Genomic DNA, 17,789 nt, shown 5'->3' on the forward strand with positions numbered 1-17,789 from the left:
CTCTTTTAGGTATGTAATATGTTAAAGAGGGAGAATGTATACCATACTAGCTATTCCTCCACAACAAATAGAATTCACTCTTCTGAAAAGTTCTCACTGTTGGCAACTGCAGGACACTGCACCTTCTTTCTTCATCTACCTCTGTCAGTACTTGCCCTTCTGATCTGGCCTCATACCAGTCGTTACGCTGGTGGACTTGCAGCATTATGATCTAGCTTTGCCATAGTCGGCAGTGCTATCTCCTCAACCAGCACGTCTGATGTATCTAATGTTTTATTCCAAAGCCCCAACATGTGTGCTCAAATAACTATAGATATTAAATCATGAGACATGTGGATATATTTGGGTGCCTAGTCTCTTCAAGGAACTTCAAGTGAGATAAGAAAATATGTTATTTGGTATATAATTGGGTAGCTACATTACAGACATAGAAATTAAGTAAAAAAAAAAAAATCACAGCAAAAAAAAAAAAAACAATAGTAATTTAGCACCTCTTGTATTATCCTGGATAGAGCTGGAGCCCATTCTACTAAATGAAGTATCACAAGAATGGAAAAACAAGCACCACATGTACTCACCATCAAATTGGTATTAACTGATCAACACTTAAGTGTACACATATAGTAATAACATTCATCAGGTGTCAGGCAGATGGGAGAGGGGAGGCGGGAATGGGTATATACACACCTAATGGGTGCGGTGTGCACCATCTGGGGGATGGACATGCTTGAAGTTATGACTCGGGTGGGGCAAAGGCAATATATGTAACCTAAACATTTGTACCCCCGTAAGATGCTGAAATTAATGTTTTTTTAAATTATAGCATTAAACCAAGAAGTCAATGGTATGTTAATAAAACTATTGGAATTGATTATTTTAGTGAATATTGATCAAAATGTCTGGGTACAAGCAAAATTGTGGGCAGGGTGGAGATTGTAACTGCATAAAGACATAGTCCCAGCCCAGGATTTTGCAAAGTAGTGAATGAATCAGATGTAAAGAGATAACTAAGAACTACATTAGAAAGGGAAAATTTCTGGGAGGCAGAGCAACTTGCCTTGAAGTTCGGAAACTAGAAAGTGAGAAAGTAGAAATAAGAAGTCACCCTGGACATGTTGAAAGGCATACAGTGTTAAAAAAAAAAAAAAAAAAAAGCAAGAAATTTCCCTAGATGTATGTGGACGAAAGACAAGTGAATGATGTATAGGAAGTAGTGGGAGATAAATCTGGACGGGTCAGTTTGGACAGGAATAAATACTTAGCTTGATGTTTGAATATACAACTCAAAACATTATTGTTGAATATAAGAATTAGAAAAAGGTTAAAAACATGTGGATTATATGTGATAAAGACTTTCCAGATGCTTGAACAAGTTAACGGCAATAAATATTGTTCTCAATCCAGAAAAGATTATTTCACAGAAAGGTCTTCATTTGATATGAATCAACTATATACCCAGTGTTGCAGGGAAGGCATGCCAGCACCCCCTGGATAGAGTCCGTTTGCCAAGAAGGATATCAGCTTCCAACATCAGTGATAACAGTCCCCTAACCACTTTCTTCTTGATAGGGATCCCAAGGCTAGACTCTTCTCACATCTGGATTGCTTTCCCATTTTGTGCCATGTATCTTGTATCCCTGGTGGGTATGCTGCCCTCATCCTTGTCATTGAGACAGACAGTGCTCTTCATGTGTATATGTATTTCTTCTTTTGCCTTCTCTCACTCACCAACCTGGTTATCATCTCTACCACTGTGCCCAAGACACTGGCCATTCTGTGACTCCATGCTGGTGAGATTCCCTTTGGTGAATGCCTCATTCAGATGTTTTATGTCCATTCTGTCTACATTCTGGAGTCTTTGGTCCTATTTGCCATAGCCTTCGATCGATATGTAGTGTATGCAACCCTTTGAGATACTCAGTCTTTCTCAGCCATATCGTAATAGGCAGAATTGAACTTGTTGGGATAGTCTGTAATATAGCTGTCAACTCCCCCTTCATTTTCTTGCTGAGGTGACTGCCCTACTGTGGTCACCATGGCATGATACTTATACACTGTGAAAATGTAAGCATTGATCAACTGGCCTGTGGCAACATCACTGTCAATATTGTCTATGTCCTCACTGTGGTTATTCTGCAGGTCTGGATTCCACCCTCATTGCTGTCTCCTATGATTTTAGACTTCATGCTGCCTTCAGCCTTCCACATCAAGATGCCAAGCACAAGACACTCAGTACCTGTGACTCCCACCACAGGGTTATCCTGGTTTTCTACACCCCTACCTTCTTCTCCTTCCTCATTCACCATTTGGTTCACCACCAAGTCCCCAAGCATGTGCATAGTTTTCTTGCTAATCTCTGTGTGCTGGTGCCTCCTGAGCTCAACCTTGTCATCTATGGGACTTAAAGTTTTTAAAAATCCTTTTGGGAAATACCCATATAAAATTTTTGAAGCCCACTGTTTTAAATTAATTTGAGAGAAGAATGGTGTTTATAAGGGAAGAGAGTTCAGTAAGCTGAAGTCCAGAAGAAGAAATTAATTAATCCTGGGAAGGTGCTCATTTGGAAGTGACCCTTGGTGCAAGGACTTGAATGGCTAATGTCACAGGACATGAATGGATCTGGCTAGAGCACTGATGACATTCCCTAATAGAACTGGTTTCATGGGATAGAACCTGGGCAGTTGCAGTGGGCCACGCTCAGAAGGGTCCTATATATTGCTTAATATTCTGCTATCATTGTCATGAAATACTTAATACTTTTATCTTTGAATGTCTGTTTTGTAAGTAAACTCTGATGGTACAGTGGTGTATGTGTATGTCCACCACCATTATTTGCTACACTGTTCACAAAAGTCTTTCATAACCACATGAGAACAGAATTCTGCTGGACCCACAATCAGTGGGAATTCAAGAAGACTCAGAGAAGTAAAGAAAAGAGGAGGGGAAAAGGAGATAAGGAATGAAGATACAAACTAAGAGACCAGAATGGAGGTTTAAACATATAAACTATATGATTAATTTTCATTTTCATTTAAAAAGTCACTGGAAAATTTGCCCTGCTGATTTCGATCTAATTTATCACTATCCCTTCCCTTTTGTTCCCTCAACGGATTCACTGCAGACCAAATCCCTAGAGGAGGCCATCTGAGTTTTCACACTACAGCATCATAGAGAGTCAATAAATAACCGTCACTTTCCAAGTCCCTGGACCAGAGGAGGCTGGAATACAGAGCTGAATACAAAACCTTCAGTGAGCCCAGAAAACTGACAAAGGATCAGGCATTGCCACAGGAATTATACATTTAGACACAACACACTTGCATACCACACCCTCCTGACCCTGCAGAGAAACACAGCTTTCACATCCCTAGACAAAGCTTGCATTCACATACACAGCTCCTGACCATGCCATTGCACCCTCACACTCTCTCCCAGACAGCTGCATGCTCATACAATACACCTGCACACTGAGCTCCAGCTTCAGTGTGTTCCAACTGCAGACGCATCTTGGTCACACAGGTAAGTTCTTGAAATCAGATTCCTCAATAACTATGTTCAGTGAATGAATTTAGAAGTAAGGTATTGATGTCTATATCTGAGAAGGGGACCTCAAAAACTCAGCCATCTTAGTGAAACAGACACAAAACCCTGAGACAAGTTTGGGAGGGTGTTCCCATTGTGAACCCGAATGGGACTTCAGCTTAATATCCCTTTCTCATCCTTTCACAAAAATAAAAATAAAGAAAACCTGATCTTACCTCAACCTTTCTGGTACTCACATCCATAGATACTTACAGAGTAGAACTTTATCTGACTACAATCACTTAAAATCTTCTTTAGGGGGTAAAGATGGGCCAGAAAGAGAGGGAAAAAGAAGGTGGCAGTGACTCCAGCTCTCCAAACCCCACCATCCATGCTGCTTTCCCCTAGTATCACAGGCCAGGGTCAAGGCTGAGCCCAAAACCATCTAGTGTCATCGCTGAACATCTCCATGCAAATAGAAAGGAGAGTGCCCAATTCTCATTACCTCTCTGGAGCTCAGATAATGAGTGAAGTTATGACAGCACTGGGAATTGATATTACACAAAATGCCTTGTTTGTATGAGAAAGAAATTCAAGTATTAGACATATTAATAGAAGAATGAGGTGAAAATAAAACTGCTAATCAGAAGACATGATAACTAATTTCAATTCTACAAGTACCATCCCTTTTCAACAAAATTACATCAACACTTGTCTGTGGACTTGGTCTTCCCATTTGTTAGGGGTGTGAATGAGATTTTTACTCTGTTTTCTTCACAGTATATTTGTTAGGAGATGAAAATCTTGTTTTGTTGTTAAAAAAAGGAGGGAGAATAATTTGGGGTATCAAACTTTTAATCCCAGGAATAATAATCTTTGCTCAACCACAAAATCTTGTGAAGTTAGGTCAGAGGGTGTCATTCCCAATTTAGAGATAAAAACTGAGGCACAAAAAAGTTTTGGGACTTTTTCCAATCCCACATAGTGATCAGATCAGAGAAGCAGAGAATGACTGCAGTCCTTGTCCTTTCTACATTGAGACTATCCAGAGAAGTGGGAGATTTGTTCAAGGTCACATATCAATCTTGTTACAGAATCAGGACTAAAATTCAGGTTTCCCTGCATTCCTACTCAGGATGCTTTTAAGAAGACATACTACTGAGAGAATGTGTATAATATTAGCTATCTCTGTCTGGCAAAAAAAGAGACTCCCTTCCCAGGATGTCTTCATGGGTGGCATCTCCAGGATATGCTGCTTTCTGCCTTTGTCTGCCTCAGTCAGCACTTGGCATTCAGATCTGACCTCACATCCATTGCAGTGGTTGACTTGAAGGACTGTGAGCTGGCTTTGACGTAGTTGAGACTGTTGTTCCCCAACAAGCATATTAGACTTATCTCATGGTTTCTCTTGCTATACACATATAAATGCCCAAATCATGCAGATATTCAACCATAAGGCATGTAAGCATATTCATGTTGCCTAGCCTCTTTCTAGGCACTTCAGGTGACACATATAGAGAAGTTATTTGGTGTATGTTTGGAAAGATACATTACCAAAACACAGAAGAATAAGTTAATACATCATTATATAATTAGGTCAAAAGTCAATGGTATATTATTAAAAATTATCAGAATTGAGTCTTTAGTGAACATTTTTGCAAATGTCTAGGTACAGACACAGTCATAGGAAGTATGTAGATTAAAATTGCATGAAGACATAGGCCTAGCAAAATAAGATTTTGTAAGATAGTGGAAGAATGAAAAAAAAATAAAGATCTCTAAGGACCAGTTAAGAAAAGAAAGCTTCTGAGAGGCAGAAAAACTTGCCTTGAAATTAAAAAAAAAAAATAGAGAAGGAGAAAATAAAGAAATGAGACTTCTTGGGTATGAGGAAAGTAATGAATGAAAAAGGGACAAGGAATTCACCAAAGTGGGTGAATGTAAGGTCAATAAATGATGGGAAGGAAGTGGTGAGAAATAAGTCTGGAAAGGTCAATTTGGGCAGATGAATAAAGACTTAGCTTGGTGCTTTGAATAAAGAACTCAGAACATCATTGTTGAATATAGGAGTAAATAGAATTTTTTTTAATGTGACAAAATGTGGAAGAGTCTTTTCAAATTCTTGAACAAGTGAACATTTTCCTCAGTCTTAAAAATGATTATTTCACAGAAAACTCACCAAAGTATGTGAATCAACCAAATATCTGATGTGACGGGGCTGGCATACCATCACCACTTGGATAGAGCTCTTCATTTGCCGACAAGGATGTCAGCTTCCAACGCCAGTGAGAACAGTCTCCCAGCCAATCTCTTCCTTACTGGGATCCCAGGGCTGGAGTATGCCCACTTCTGGATTGCCATCCCTTTCTGTGCCATGTATCTGGTAGCACTGGGTGGAAATTCCACCCTCATCCTGGTGATTTCCATCAACAATGCACTTCATTCACCCATGTACCTCTTCCTTTGTCTTCTCTCACTCACCGACCTGGCTCTCAGTTCTACCACTGTGCCCAAGATGCTGGCCATTTTGTGGTTCCATGATGGGGAGATTTCCTTTGCTGGATGCCTCACTCAGATGTTTTGTGTCCATTCTATCTATGCTCTGGAGTCCTCAGTTCTTCTTGTCATGGCCTTTGATCGATACGTGGCTATCTGCAACCCACTGAGATACTCAATCATTCTCAATCATACTGTCATAGGCAAAATTGGCCTTGTTGGCATATTCCGTAGTGTGGCTATCGTCTCTCCCTTCATCTTCTTGCTGAGGAGACTGCCCTACTGTGGTCACCATGTCATGGCACACACATACTGTGAGCACATGGGCATTGCTCGCTTGGCCTGTGCCGACATCACTGTCAATATTGTCTATGGGCTGACCGTGGCTCTGCTGGCCATGGGTCTGGATTCCATCCTCATTGCCATCTCCTATGGCTTTATCCTCCATGCAGTCTTTTGTCTCCCAACTCGGGATGCCCAGCACAAGGCTCTGAGTACCTGTGGTTCCCACCTCGGTGTCATTCTGGTGTTCTACATCCCTGCCTTCTTCTCATTCCTCACCCATCGCTTTGGTCACCACCGAGTCCCCAAGCATGTGCACATCTTTCTGGCTAATCTCTATGTTCTGGTGCCTCCTGTACTCAATCCTATTATCTATGGAGTTAGAACCAAGGAGATTCGGAGTCGACTTGTAAGACTGCTTCACTTGGGGAAGATCTCAATATAAATTCTAAGCAGAACTTGGAGTTAAGAAAAAATAAGTGGGAAGGGTAGTTAGTTGTCCAGATAAATTTGAATAGATGGAGACTCATGATGCAAGAGGGATTGTATGGCATGAGAGTAAGCCCTCCAAGGAAGAGGAATGGTTGTATAAATTGGATTTTGTGGGGCCGGGCCTGGTGTCTCATGCTTGTTATCCTAGTACTCTGGGAGGCCCAGGCGGGAGGATAGCTTGAGTTCAGGAATTCAAGAAGAGCCTGAGCAAGAGTGAGACCCCATCTCTATAAAAAGAAAAAAAAATTAAAAACAATTAGATTTGGTGATGAACACATTAAACATGCTCATTGAGTTGCCCAGAAAGGAACTGCATTTTTTCTGTAGTCCCAGACGGGGCTGTAATATGCCAAACAAGAAGGCAGTCCTGTTGTGGAGAGGACATTGTAACTGATGGTGGGAATGTTCTTCTGGAACATCAAGTGAAAAACAAATAAATTTTAAAAAAGAACAATTTGCAGTGAATTGGAATCTGAACTCCAAAACTCTGGGTAGTGGTTAAGCATGTAAAGGCTAAATTCAGAGTGCCTGGATTTGAATTTTGACTCCTTCAATTAGTTTTCTGTTTAGCCTGTTGCTAAATTTTCTATGTCTGATGTGGTCAACTGTAAAATAGGGTAATGATAATACCTGACTTTTGAGGTTGTGATGAGGCATAAATAAATTATTGAGCATATGGAAAAATTTAGAAGAGTGCCTGAAATGTAAAATTCTCCATACATAAATATAAAATGAAAAATTCATATAACCTCTAAAAATATTAGTTTAGTTTTATGACTTATCTAAGACTTTTTTTAAATAATGTCCCACTACACAATTATTGCAACTATATTATATAACTATTCTATAAAAGCTAGACAGTGCTTGGGATGTGATTATTGGTTAATAAAATTATATTTTCCCATTACTCCTCCACTACTCCATTTTGGAATTTTTTTCCTCTTACCCATAAATTCATCCTTTATTTAATATTTAGGAAAGCCAATTTGGAGTCTAAGTGCCCTTCTGCATAGTTCTTCATTGAATGCACTTGGTAAGTGTATTTTTTAACTTTATCCAACTTAGAATTTCTTGAGATTATTTGTGTGAACATCATTTAACATTTCTCCTCAGATTTGGAAAGTGTTCAGCCTGTATTTTTCCAAATATTCTTTCTTCTTTCTCTCTTTCTTTTCCACTAGGACTTCCATACACTTATGTCAGTATGCTTGATGGTGTCTCACAGGTCTCTGAGATTCTGTTAATTTCTCTTCCTTCTTTTTTTTTATTTCATTACCCAGACTATATAATCCACGTTGACCAATCTTCAAGTTTGCAAACTTTTTCTTCTGTCTGGTCAAATCTGCTGTTGAGCTCCTGTAGTAAGTTTTTTATTTGAGTTATTATACTTTGTAATTCCAGACCTTCTATTTGTATGTGTATGTGTGGTATGTGTGTGTGTCTATATATGCGTGTGTGTGTGTATGTGTCTGTACACACACGCATATATATATATTCCATTTCTTTACTGATGCTATCTCTTGGTGACAAAGTTCTTGTATACCTTTCTTTAGTTCTTTAAACATAGTTTTCTTTAATTCTCTGAATATATTTAAAATAGCTGGTTTAAAGTAATGACTTAGAAAGCCCAGTATTTGTTCTTCTTCAGGGAAGTTTCTATTGGTATTTTTTCCTGTATGTCAGCCATATGTTCTTGTTTCTCTGCTTGTCTCATAATTAGCTGGTGAAAATTGTACAATTCAAATTACATAATGTGGCAACTGTGGAAATCAGATCCTCCCCCCACCCCAGAGATTGTTTTGTTACTATTTGTTGTTATCATTGGTTTTGCTGTTGTGGTTGTGATTTTTCTATTTAGTAATTTTCTGAATTAATTCTGAAACATCAACTGTGTTTAGTCACTGAAGTCTCTGTTCTGTTAGCTTAGTGGTCAGTTAGTAAATTAAAAAGAGATTTACTTAAATGCCTGGAAAAAGTATGTCTTTCTTTCTGAGGGCTCTGTGTGCATATGGGGCACAACTTCAGCCCTCAGCCAGTTTGCAACTCTGCGAACTTCATTTCCAGCTTGTGCAGAGACTCAAGGTGAGTCAGAGCTGAGCGCTTAGAGCCTTCTCAGAACTTTCCTGGGGATATATAGAATCCTGGACGACGTGCACAGAATCCTAGACATGCATGTGGCCTCCTGTACCTCAGGGGTATGTCAAAAATGTCCAAAGCTCATAGAAATATTTTATTCCTAGGCTTTTCCCTTTTAGCTTTTTGGTTGATCTCTTCTTTTCCCTAACACCTACTACCTCAGGCAGCTAAAAAGTTAATCACCTGTAATTGCTTGTGACAATAACCCATGGGACAAAGCTATTCACACTGGGCGAGCTCTGGATCAAACACATTTAGACAGTCTTGCTAAAGACTGGTGGGACCCCTAGAGATCTGCAGGCACACTACCAGACAGGTCAAATAATGACGATTCTCTGAAAAAGAAATTTTGAAGAGTTCAAGCCTCAGTCTGTTCCATCTGAATGCCACCAGGCTACTGAGTTTCACTGTCAAAGAAGACTGTAATTTTTTAATGCAACTGCAGAGCTGGAGAGTAGGGAATGGGATTAGGGCAAACCACAATGCTACAAACCCACTGATCTTACCAAAATTTAGCCACTGTTTTTAATGAAGTCTCCCTGAATTGATGCAAGTTTTTGTTTAATGTGTAAAGTTCTGAAAAAGTTGATTCTGCCAATATTTTGCCAGTTTTCTCATTGCTTTAATAGAAGAGAACAATTTCTTCCATATTATCTGCTACGGACTGAATCGTGCCTCCCCAGTCCACCCTCCGGCCAATGTGACTATTTGGCGATAGGGTCTTTGGAAGGTAATTTAAGTTAAATGAGGTCATAATGGTAAGACTCTGACTTGATAAAATTAGGTGCTTGCATGAAGGTACAACAGAGAGCCTGTTCCCCACTCCCTGATGAAGGAAAGGCCAACTGGGGACAAAATGGCCTTCCACAAGCCAGAAAGAGAGCCCTACCCAGAAACCTTACCCTGCCTGATCCTGATTTGGGACTTTGCCTCCAGAACTATGAAAAATACATTTCTGCTGTCTTTAGCCACCCAGCTGTGACATTTTGTTACAACAGTGCTAGCAAACTAATGTAGTATTCAGTAGCACCACTGATAGTATAGAACCTGGATGGTAAGATTTACTCAGGTTAGGAATGAAAGAGCTACAAAAAGAAAGAACAAAGCCTAAACTACCAGATAAATCATCTCTGGTAGATAAAGATCACTATTTTTATGATTCTTGCTTTGTTAAAATTATGATTACAAACATAGGTGTAAAAACTCTACGATCTTAAATCAATCATTTATAGTTTATGAATCTTAATTTTCTCATCTATCACGTTGCCCCCCTAGGCAAAAAGCAATTTCTGATGTAGAGCAAGCCTATTTAATGATAGATAAAATCACAATATACCTGCCTATGGCTTATTTGCCCTGTCTTTTATGTATTTATCTTAAGAATAACCTAGGGTTTTACACCAGAGTATTTTGGCAGTGTTTGGAAGCTTTGAATTTAAATATATTACGAAGTAGACAAGGCAGTGGGAGTGACTTTGCCTGACTCATTCCCAGTATAATGTTAAAAAACAGCAAAAATTATTAAAGGGGAATTTTATGAGAGAAAAGTAAGGAAAGGGTCAAACAGTAGAGATTGCTTTTTCCACATGTTTAACTGAAGGCCCTTTTTGCAGTTGCAATCAAATATCTACCATTAGGATACCTTGTTACTGGAAAGAAAATAGCTTCAAAAGGTTGAAGTTTGAGTTAGTAATTGTAAGTATAGTTGAAATGTTTAAAAGACCACTATATTTTTCAAAATTCACCAGATAACTTTTAAGGACAAAAAAAAATCATTTTATGTGCATGTGTATATGTTTGTTCTTTAGAGAAGAGGTGCATTAAAAAAGGTACAAGTTATTCAATTGAAAATTATTTTTAACAAGTGATATCATGAAACAATTTCAAATTACATTCATTTCTACAATTATTTAATCTTATAAAATGTGCCCTATTACCTTAGCAATATATAATTTTCTCACATTAAAAATGGAAAATTTCATTCTGATGTCTAACAAAATAGATTGATTTATTTCTGAATTTTTTACATAATTCATATTTACTTGGTACCATTATGTCATGCAAGTTATAATGCATATACATGTACATATATGTGAAAAGATTATTATGCTGAATGTCAAGCTATTGCCTCTCTGTTCTAAAAACACCCTTCTAAGCTTACCTTTATGCTCCCTAAGCTGGGACTACATTTTTCCTCTGTCAGCCACCTGCCTGTCAGACTCTGCCAGTAGGAAGAGGCATGAGAGACAGACTGTAAAACTGAAAGAGGGATAAGAGATTTGCTTGTTCTATTCACATTTTATTTCTGTGAGTGTCACACAAGGAACTGGTTTTTCCTTGGCAAAAGAAGTGTATTCAAATAGCAATTGATTCCAGTTTATGTTTTTTATTTGCCCCTTACTTTTAACCAACCTCATAATGTCCCATAGATATACAATGGGGCTGAGACCTTTCCCTAAAGGTCTGGGTCACAGTTATGTGAGTACTTTCCCTTTAGTTTCACATTACCAGAACCTCCTCTCTTAGGACTATTGCCAATTACAGCAGTTACTCTCAATTTTACTGTAACCCCTACACTGCATAAACAACCGTCCCTCCATTCCCTACTAAGTTACTCATGTAAATAAGTGTTCTCAGAGCTTACTTTTTTATAAGTAAAATTAAGAATAACCGAGTGTAAAACCTATCTCATTCCATCATAATTGGCTTCCAGAGACATGAAATCATTTAAGAGAAAAAAAGAAAGTTCTATTCATCTCATTAAGAAATATATTTCTAAAAAAACTAGATCTATGTTTAACAATCTATGAAACTTAAAGTTTTTAGTATTGTTATATTGGTATCCTTATAATTATTGAAATAATAAAACAATTTGATATTTGGAGCCCATTATTATAGGAAACAAAAAATCCATTTTATATACATATTATTATAAGTAAGAGTGATCATAATGAGGTAGTTAAACAAAAATAAATGTATGGAATAATGGACTTACTTTTACAAGACAAAGCAAAAATATTAAATTTCTGACAGTTAAGAAAAACTTGTTCCCAAGAATGGAAAAATAAGCACCACATGTACTCACCAGCAAACTGGTTTCCCTGAGTGCACATTTGGGAATAACACCAATTGGGTATCGGACAGAGGTGGGGGCTGGGAGGAAGGGATGGGTGTATACCTACTTGTTGAGTGTGATGTGCACTGCCTGGGGAATGGACACGCTTGAAGTTCTGACTGGGGGGGAGGGAGTGGGGGGAGGGGATGGGTGCATACCTACATGATGAGTGCGATGTACACTGTCTAGGGAATGGACGCACTTGAAGCTCAGACTCGGAGGGATGGGGGGACATGGTAATATATATAACCTGAAATTTTGTACCCCCATAATGAGCTGAAATAAAAAAAAAAAATACGTGGCAATAAATAAATAAATAAATAAAATCACCAGATTGGAACTTCAAAAAAAAAAAAAAGAAAGAAAAACTTGTTCATATATTTTTAAATCAATAATGGTGAGCTGGCAATTTCTAGGGTATAAAGATTCCATAGGATACATTTAAAATAGTGATGAGTTTTATTTTAAAATGTCAATATTCAAAATATACTAGAAATTATATCCTATTCTAATTAAAGTTTTAATGATAATTTTCAGATGTCAACTTAAAGTTTTTAAAAATCCTTTTGGGAAATACCCATATAAAATTTTTGAAGCCCACTGTTTTAAAATTAATTTGCGAGAAGAATGGTGTTTACAAGGGAAGAAAGTTCAATAAGCTGAAGTCAAGAAGAAGAAACTAATTAATCCTGGGAAGGTGCTCTTTTGGAAGTGACCCTTGCTGCAAGGACTTGATGAATGGCCAATGTCACGGGACATGAGCGGATCTGGCTAGAGTGTGGATGGCTTTCCCTAATGGGACTGGCTTTGTGGGCATACAGCACAGGCAAGTGCAGTGGAATATGCTCAGAAGGGTCCTATGTCTCGCTTAATACTCTGCTATCATTGTCATTAAATAATTATCACTTTTGTTTTTGAATGTGTGTTTTCTAAGTGAATTCTGATAAAACAATGGTATATGTATGTGCATGTGTCCAAAACCATTGTTTGCTGCACCATTCCCCAAAATATTTCACAACACCCATGAGTACAGAATTATGGTGGACCCAAAATTCTGGTAGAGTTAAAGGAGGCTTACAGAAGTAAAGAGAAGGGGAGGGATTAAAAAGAAAGAGAGAGGCCGGGCGCGGTGACTCACGCCTATAATCCTAGCACTCTGGGAGGCCGAGGTGGGCCGATCGTTTGATCTCAGGAGTTCGAGACCAGCCTAAGCAAGAGCGAGACCCTATCTCTACTAAAAATAGAAAGAAATTATATGGACAGCTAAAAATATATATAGAAAAAATTAGCTGGGCATGGTGGTGCATGCCTGTAGTCCCAGCTACTCGGGAGGCTGAGACAGGAGGATTGCTTGAGCCCAGGAGTTTGAGGTTGCTGTGAGCTAGGCTGACTTCCACGGCACTCTAGCCCAGGCAACAGAGTGAGACTCGGTCTCAAAAAATAAATAAATAAATAAAATAAAGAAAGAAAGAAAGAGAGAGAGGGAGAGAGAAAAAAAAGACAAGGAAGGAAGAGAAAAAACAAGAGAACAGAATAGAGGTCAAAACATATAGATGAGATGTATAATTTCCACTTTCTTTAAAAAGTCACTGGAAAATTTCCCTTGCTCATTTCTTTCTTATTTATCAACTGCTCCCTCTTTTTCCTTCCCTCAAAAGATGCACTACAGATCAAATCCCTAGAGGAGGCCCTCTGGGTTTACACACCCCAACACCACAGAGAGTGTCAATAAATAACCTTCACTTCTCAAGCCCCTGGACCAGAGGAGGCTGGAATACAGAGCTGAATAGAAGACCTTCAGTGAGCCCACAAAACTGACAAAGGATCAGGCATAGCCACAGGAATTATACATTTAAGACACAACACACTTGCATACCACACCCTCCTGAACCTGCAGAGAAACACACATTTCACATCCCCAAACAAACCTGTTCATTCACGTACACAGCTGCTGCCCACGCCATTGCGCCCCCACACTCTCTCCCCACACAGCTGCACACTCATACGATACACCTTCACACAGAGCTCCAGCTTCAGTGTGCTCCAACTGCAGATGCATGTTGCTCACGCAGGTAAGTTCTTGAAATCAGATTCCTCAGCTATGTTCAGTGTTAACTTATTCATGTCTAGGTCTGAGAAGGGGACCTCAAAATCTCAGCCATCATAGTGGCCCAGAGGAAAGACCCAGAGATGACTTTGGGAGGGTGCCCCCATCCCCATTATGAACAGCTTGGTGCTCTAACTCAACACCCTTTTCTCATGCTTTCCCAAAGGGTAAAAATAAACAAAGCCTGCTCTTACCCCTGTCTTTCTGGTCCTCACACCCATAGATGCTCACAGAGTAGCACTTTATCTTATTGCAGTCACTTAAAATCTTCCTTAGTGGGCAGGAATAGCCCAGAAAGAGAGGGGAAAAGAAGGTGGCAGTGACTGCAGCTCTCCAAACCCCACCGTCCAAGCTGCTTTCCCCTAGTATCACAGGCCAGGGTCAAGGCTGAGCCCAAAACCATCTAGTGTCATTGCTGAACATCTCCATGCAAATAGAAAGGAGAGGCCCCAATTCTCATTACCTCTCTGGAGCTCAGATAATGAGTGAAGTTATGACAGCACTGGGAATTGACATTACACAAAATGCCTTGTTTGTAAGAGAGAGAAATTCAAGTATCAGACGTATTAATAGACAGAAGAATGAAGGGAAAACAAACTCTGAATCAGGAGACGTGAGACCTAATTTCAATTCTGCAAGTATCATCCCTTTTGAACTAAATTACGTCGGCTTATGTCTGTGGACTTGGTCTTCCCATTGGTTAGGGTTATGAATGATACTTTCACTCTGTTTTCTTCACAGTATATTTGTTAGGAAATAAATATCTTATTTACAAAAAAAGGAGGGGAGAATAATTTTGGGTATCCAAATTTTTAATCCCATGAATCAACCACAAAATCTTGTGAAATTAGGTCAGATGATGTCATTCCCCACTTAGAGATGGTTTTAAAACTGAGACACAAAAAGGGTTTTGAATTTTTTTCCAATCCCACATAGTGATCAGATCAGAAAAGCAGAGAATGACTACAGTTGTTGTCCTTTCTAAACTGAGACTGTCCAGAGAAGTGAGAGTTTTGTTCAAGGTTACATATCAATCTTGTTACAGAATCAGGACTAAAATTGAGGCTTCCTAACATTCTGATTCAGTATGCTTTGAATCTATGCTGTTGAGAGAATGTGCACAATAGTAGCTATCCCTGTCCAGCAAAAAATGATTCCCTTTCAAGGATGTCTTCATGGGTGGCAACTCCAGGATATGCTGCTTTCTGCCTTTGTCTGCCTCATTCAGCACTTGGCATTCAGATCTGACCTCACATCCAGCCATTATACTGGTTGAACTATGAGCTGACTTTGCCATAATGGAGACTGTTATCTTGAGACTGTTGTCTCAAGCATATTAGATTTATCTCATGGTTTATTGTATTATACCAATATAAATGCCCAGATTACTTTGACATTCCATCATAAGAGATGTAAGCATGTTCAGGTTGCTTAGCTTCTTTCTAGGCACTTCATATATAGAGAAGCTATTTGGTGCATACATAGAAAGATACATTACAAACACTGTGAAGGAAGTAACTACATCATTATATAATGAAGTCACAAAAGTCAATAGTATGTTACTAAAAATTATCAGAAGTGAGCTTTTAGTGAACATTTTTGCAAATGTCTAGCTACAGACACACAGTCATGGGCAGTACAGAGGTTACAATTGCCTAGCACAATAGGATTTTGTAAGATAATGGAAGAATGAAAAAAAAAAAAAAGGTAAGATCTCTAAGGACCAGTAAAGAAAGGGAAGGCTTCTGAGAGGCAGAAAAACTTGCCCTGAAATTTTAAAAAAGATAATAGAGAAGGTGAAAATAAAGATATGAGCCTCCTTAGCCATGGGAAAAGACATAAACAAAAAGGACACAAGCAATTCCCCTAGATGTGGGTGGATGGAAGCTCAGTAAATGATGTGCAGGAAGTGGTGGAAGATTAAGTCTGGAAGGGTCAGTTCAGGCAGATAAATAAATGCTTACCTTGGTGCTTTAAATAAAGAAGGCAGACATCACTGCTGAATATACAAATTAGCAGAAGTTTTAAAATATTGATCAAATGTGGTAGAGTCTTTTCAGACCCTTGAATAAGTGAAAAATAATATTTTTTCTCTGTCTAAAAAAATTATTTCACAGTGAACTCATCATTGTGTGTGAATCAACCAATATCTGATGCTACAGGGCTGACATACCATCACCGCTTGGATAAAGCTCTTCTTTTGCCTACAAAGATGTCAGTTTCCAACACCAGTGACAACAGTCTCCCAGCCATTCTCTTCCTGACCGGGATCCCAGGGCTGGAGTATGCCCACTTCTGGATTGCCATCCCTTTCTGTGCCATGTATCTGATAGCACTGGCTGGTAATTCTGCCCTCATTCTGGTCATTGCAATGAATAATGCCCTTCACGCACCCATGTACCTCTTCCTTTGTCTTCTCTCACTCACTGACCTGGCTCTCAGTTCTACCACTGTGCCCAAGATGCTGGCCATTTTGTGGTTCCATGATGGGGAGATTTCCTTTGCTGGATGCCTCACTCAGATGTTTTGTATTCATTCTGTCTATACACTGGAGTCCTTAATTCTTCTTGCCATGGCCTTTGATCGATATGTGGCTATCTGCAACCCACTGAGATATTCAGTCATTCTCAACCATACTGTCATAGGCAAAATTGGCCTTGTTGGCATATTCCGTAGTGTGGCTATTGTCTCTCCCTTCATCTTCTTGCTGAGGAGACTGCCCTACTGTGGTCACCATGTCATGGCACACACATACTGTGAGCACATGGGCATTGCTCGCTTGGCCTGTGCCGACATCACTGTCAATATTGTCTATGGGCTGACCGTGGCTCTGCTGGCCATGGGTCTGGATTCCATCCTCATTGCTATCTCCTATGGCTTTATCCTCCATGCAGTCTTTTGTCTCCCAACTCGGGACGCCCAGCACAAGGCTCTGAGTACCTGTGGCTCCCACCTCGGTGTCATTCTGGTGTTCTACATCCCTGCCTTCTTCTCATTCCTCACCCATCGCTTTGGTCACCACCGAGTCCCCAAGCATGTGCACATCTTTCTGGCTAATCTCTATGGTCTGGTGCCTCCTGTACTCAATCCTATTATCTATGGAGTTAGAACCAAGGAGATTCGAAGTCGACTTCTAAGACTGCTTCACTTGGGGAAGATCTCAATATAAGTTCTGAGCAGAACTTGGAGATAAGAAAAATAAATTGATAGAACAGACGTCTAGATGCATTTACATGGACAGACACCTATGATATGAAAGGAATGACTGTACATGGTAGGAAGCACTGAGTGGAATAGAATTAGCCAGATGTATCAGAGATATCAGTGATCACACTGAACATGCCATTTTCCTGAGGCTTCTCCACAATCTCCGGTTAGCCCAGAATGCTGATAATATTTTCACATTTGTCTCAAAAGTGGCTATAACTTACTAAGCAGCAAGTCAATTCCTGGTCTTTAGTCTGGGTTTCATGGCAGGAATATTCTCCTGTGACTCCAAGTGGAAAAGGAAAAGAACATTTGGAATGTATTAGAATGTGAATTTCCCTGGGTATTGGTTAAAAACACCAAATAAAAATTTAGAGTGCCTACTTTGAGTCCTGGCTCCACCACTTACTAGTTTTATGAACTTGAACATGT

The 17,789-nt window shown here is 39.3% G+C and overlaps 2 protein-coding genes across 2 annotated transcripts; both read left to right on the forward strand.

Annotated features, from left to right (window-relative positions):
• The first annotated feature begins 5,788 nt into the window (after positions 1–5,788).
• LOC138384130 (olfactory receptor 52D1-like) lies at positions 5,789–6,745 on the forward strand. Its single transcript, XM_069469403.1, has one exon. The coding sequence runs from the start codon at positions 5,789–5,791 to the stop codon at positions 6,743–6,745; it is 957 nt and encodes a 318-aa protein (XP_069325504.1).
• Positions 6,746–16,340: 9,595 nt separating this feature from the next.
• Positions 16,341–17,408, forward strand: LOC138384131 (olfactory receptor 52D1). Its single transcript, XM_069469404.1, has one exon. It carries the CDS (start codon positions 16,363–16,365, stop codon positions 17,317–17,319), a length of 957 nt encoding a protein of 318 aa, XP_069325505.1. The 5' UTR covers positions 16,341–16,362; the 3' UTR covers positions 17,320–17,408.
• Positions 17,409–17,789: the final 381 nt, after the last annotated feature.

Source organism: Eulemur rufifrons, chromosome 6 (genome assembly GCF_041146395.1).
Source record: "Eulemur rufifrons isolate Redbay chromosome 6, OSU_ERuf_1, whole genome shotgun sequence".
Lineage (NCBI taxonomy): Eukaryota > Metazoa > Chordata > Mammalia > Primates > Lemuridae > Eulemur > Eulemur rufifrons.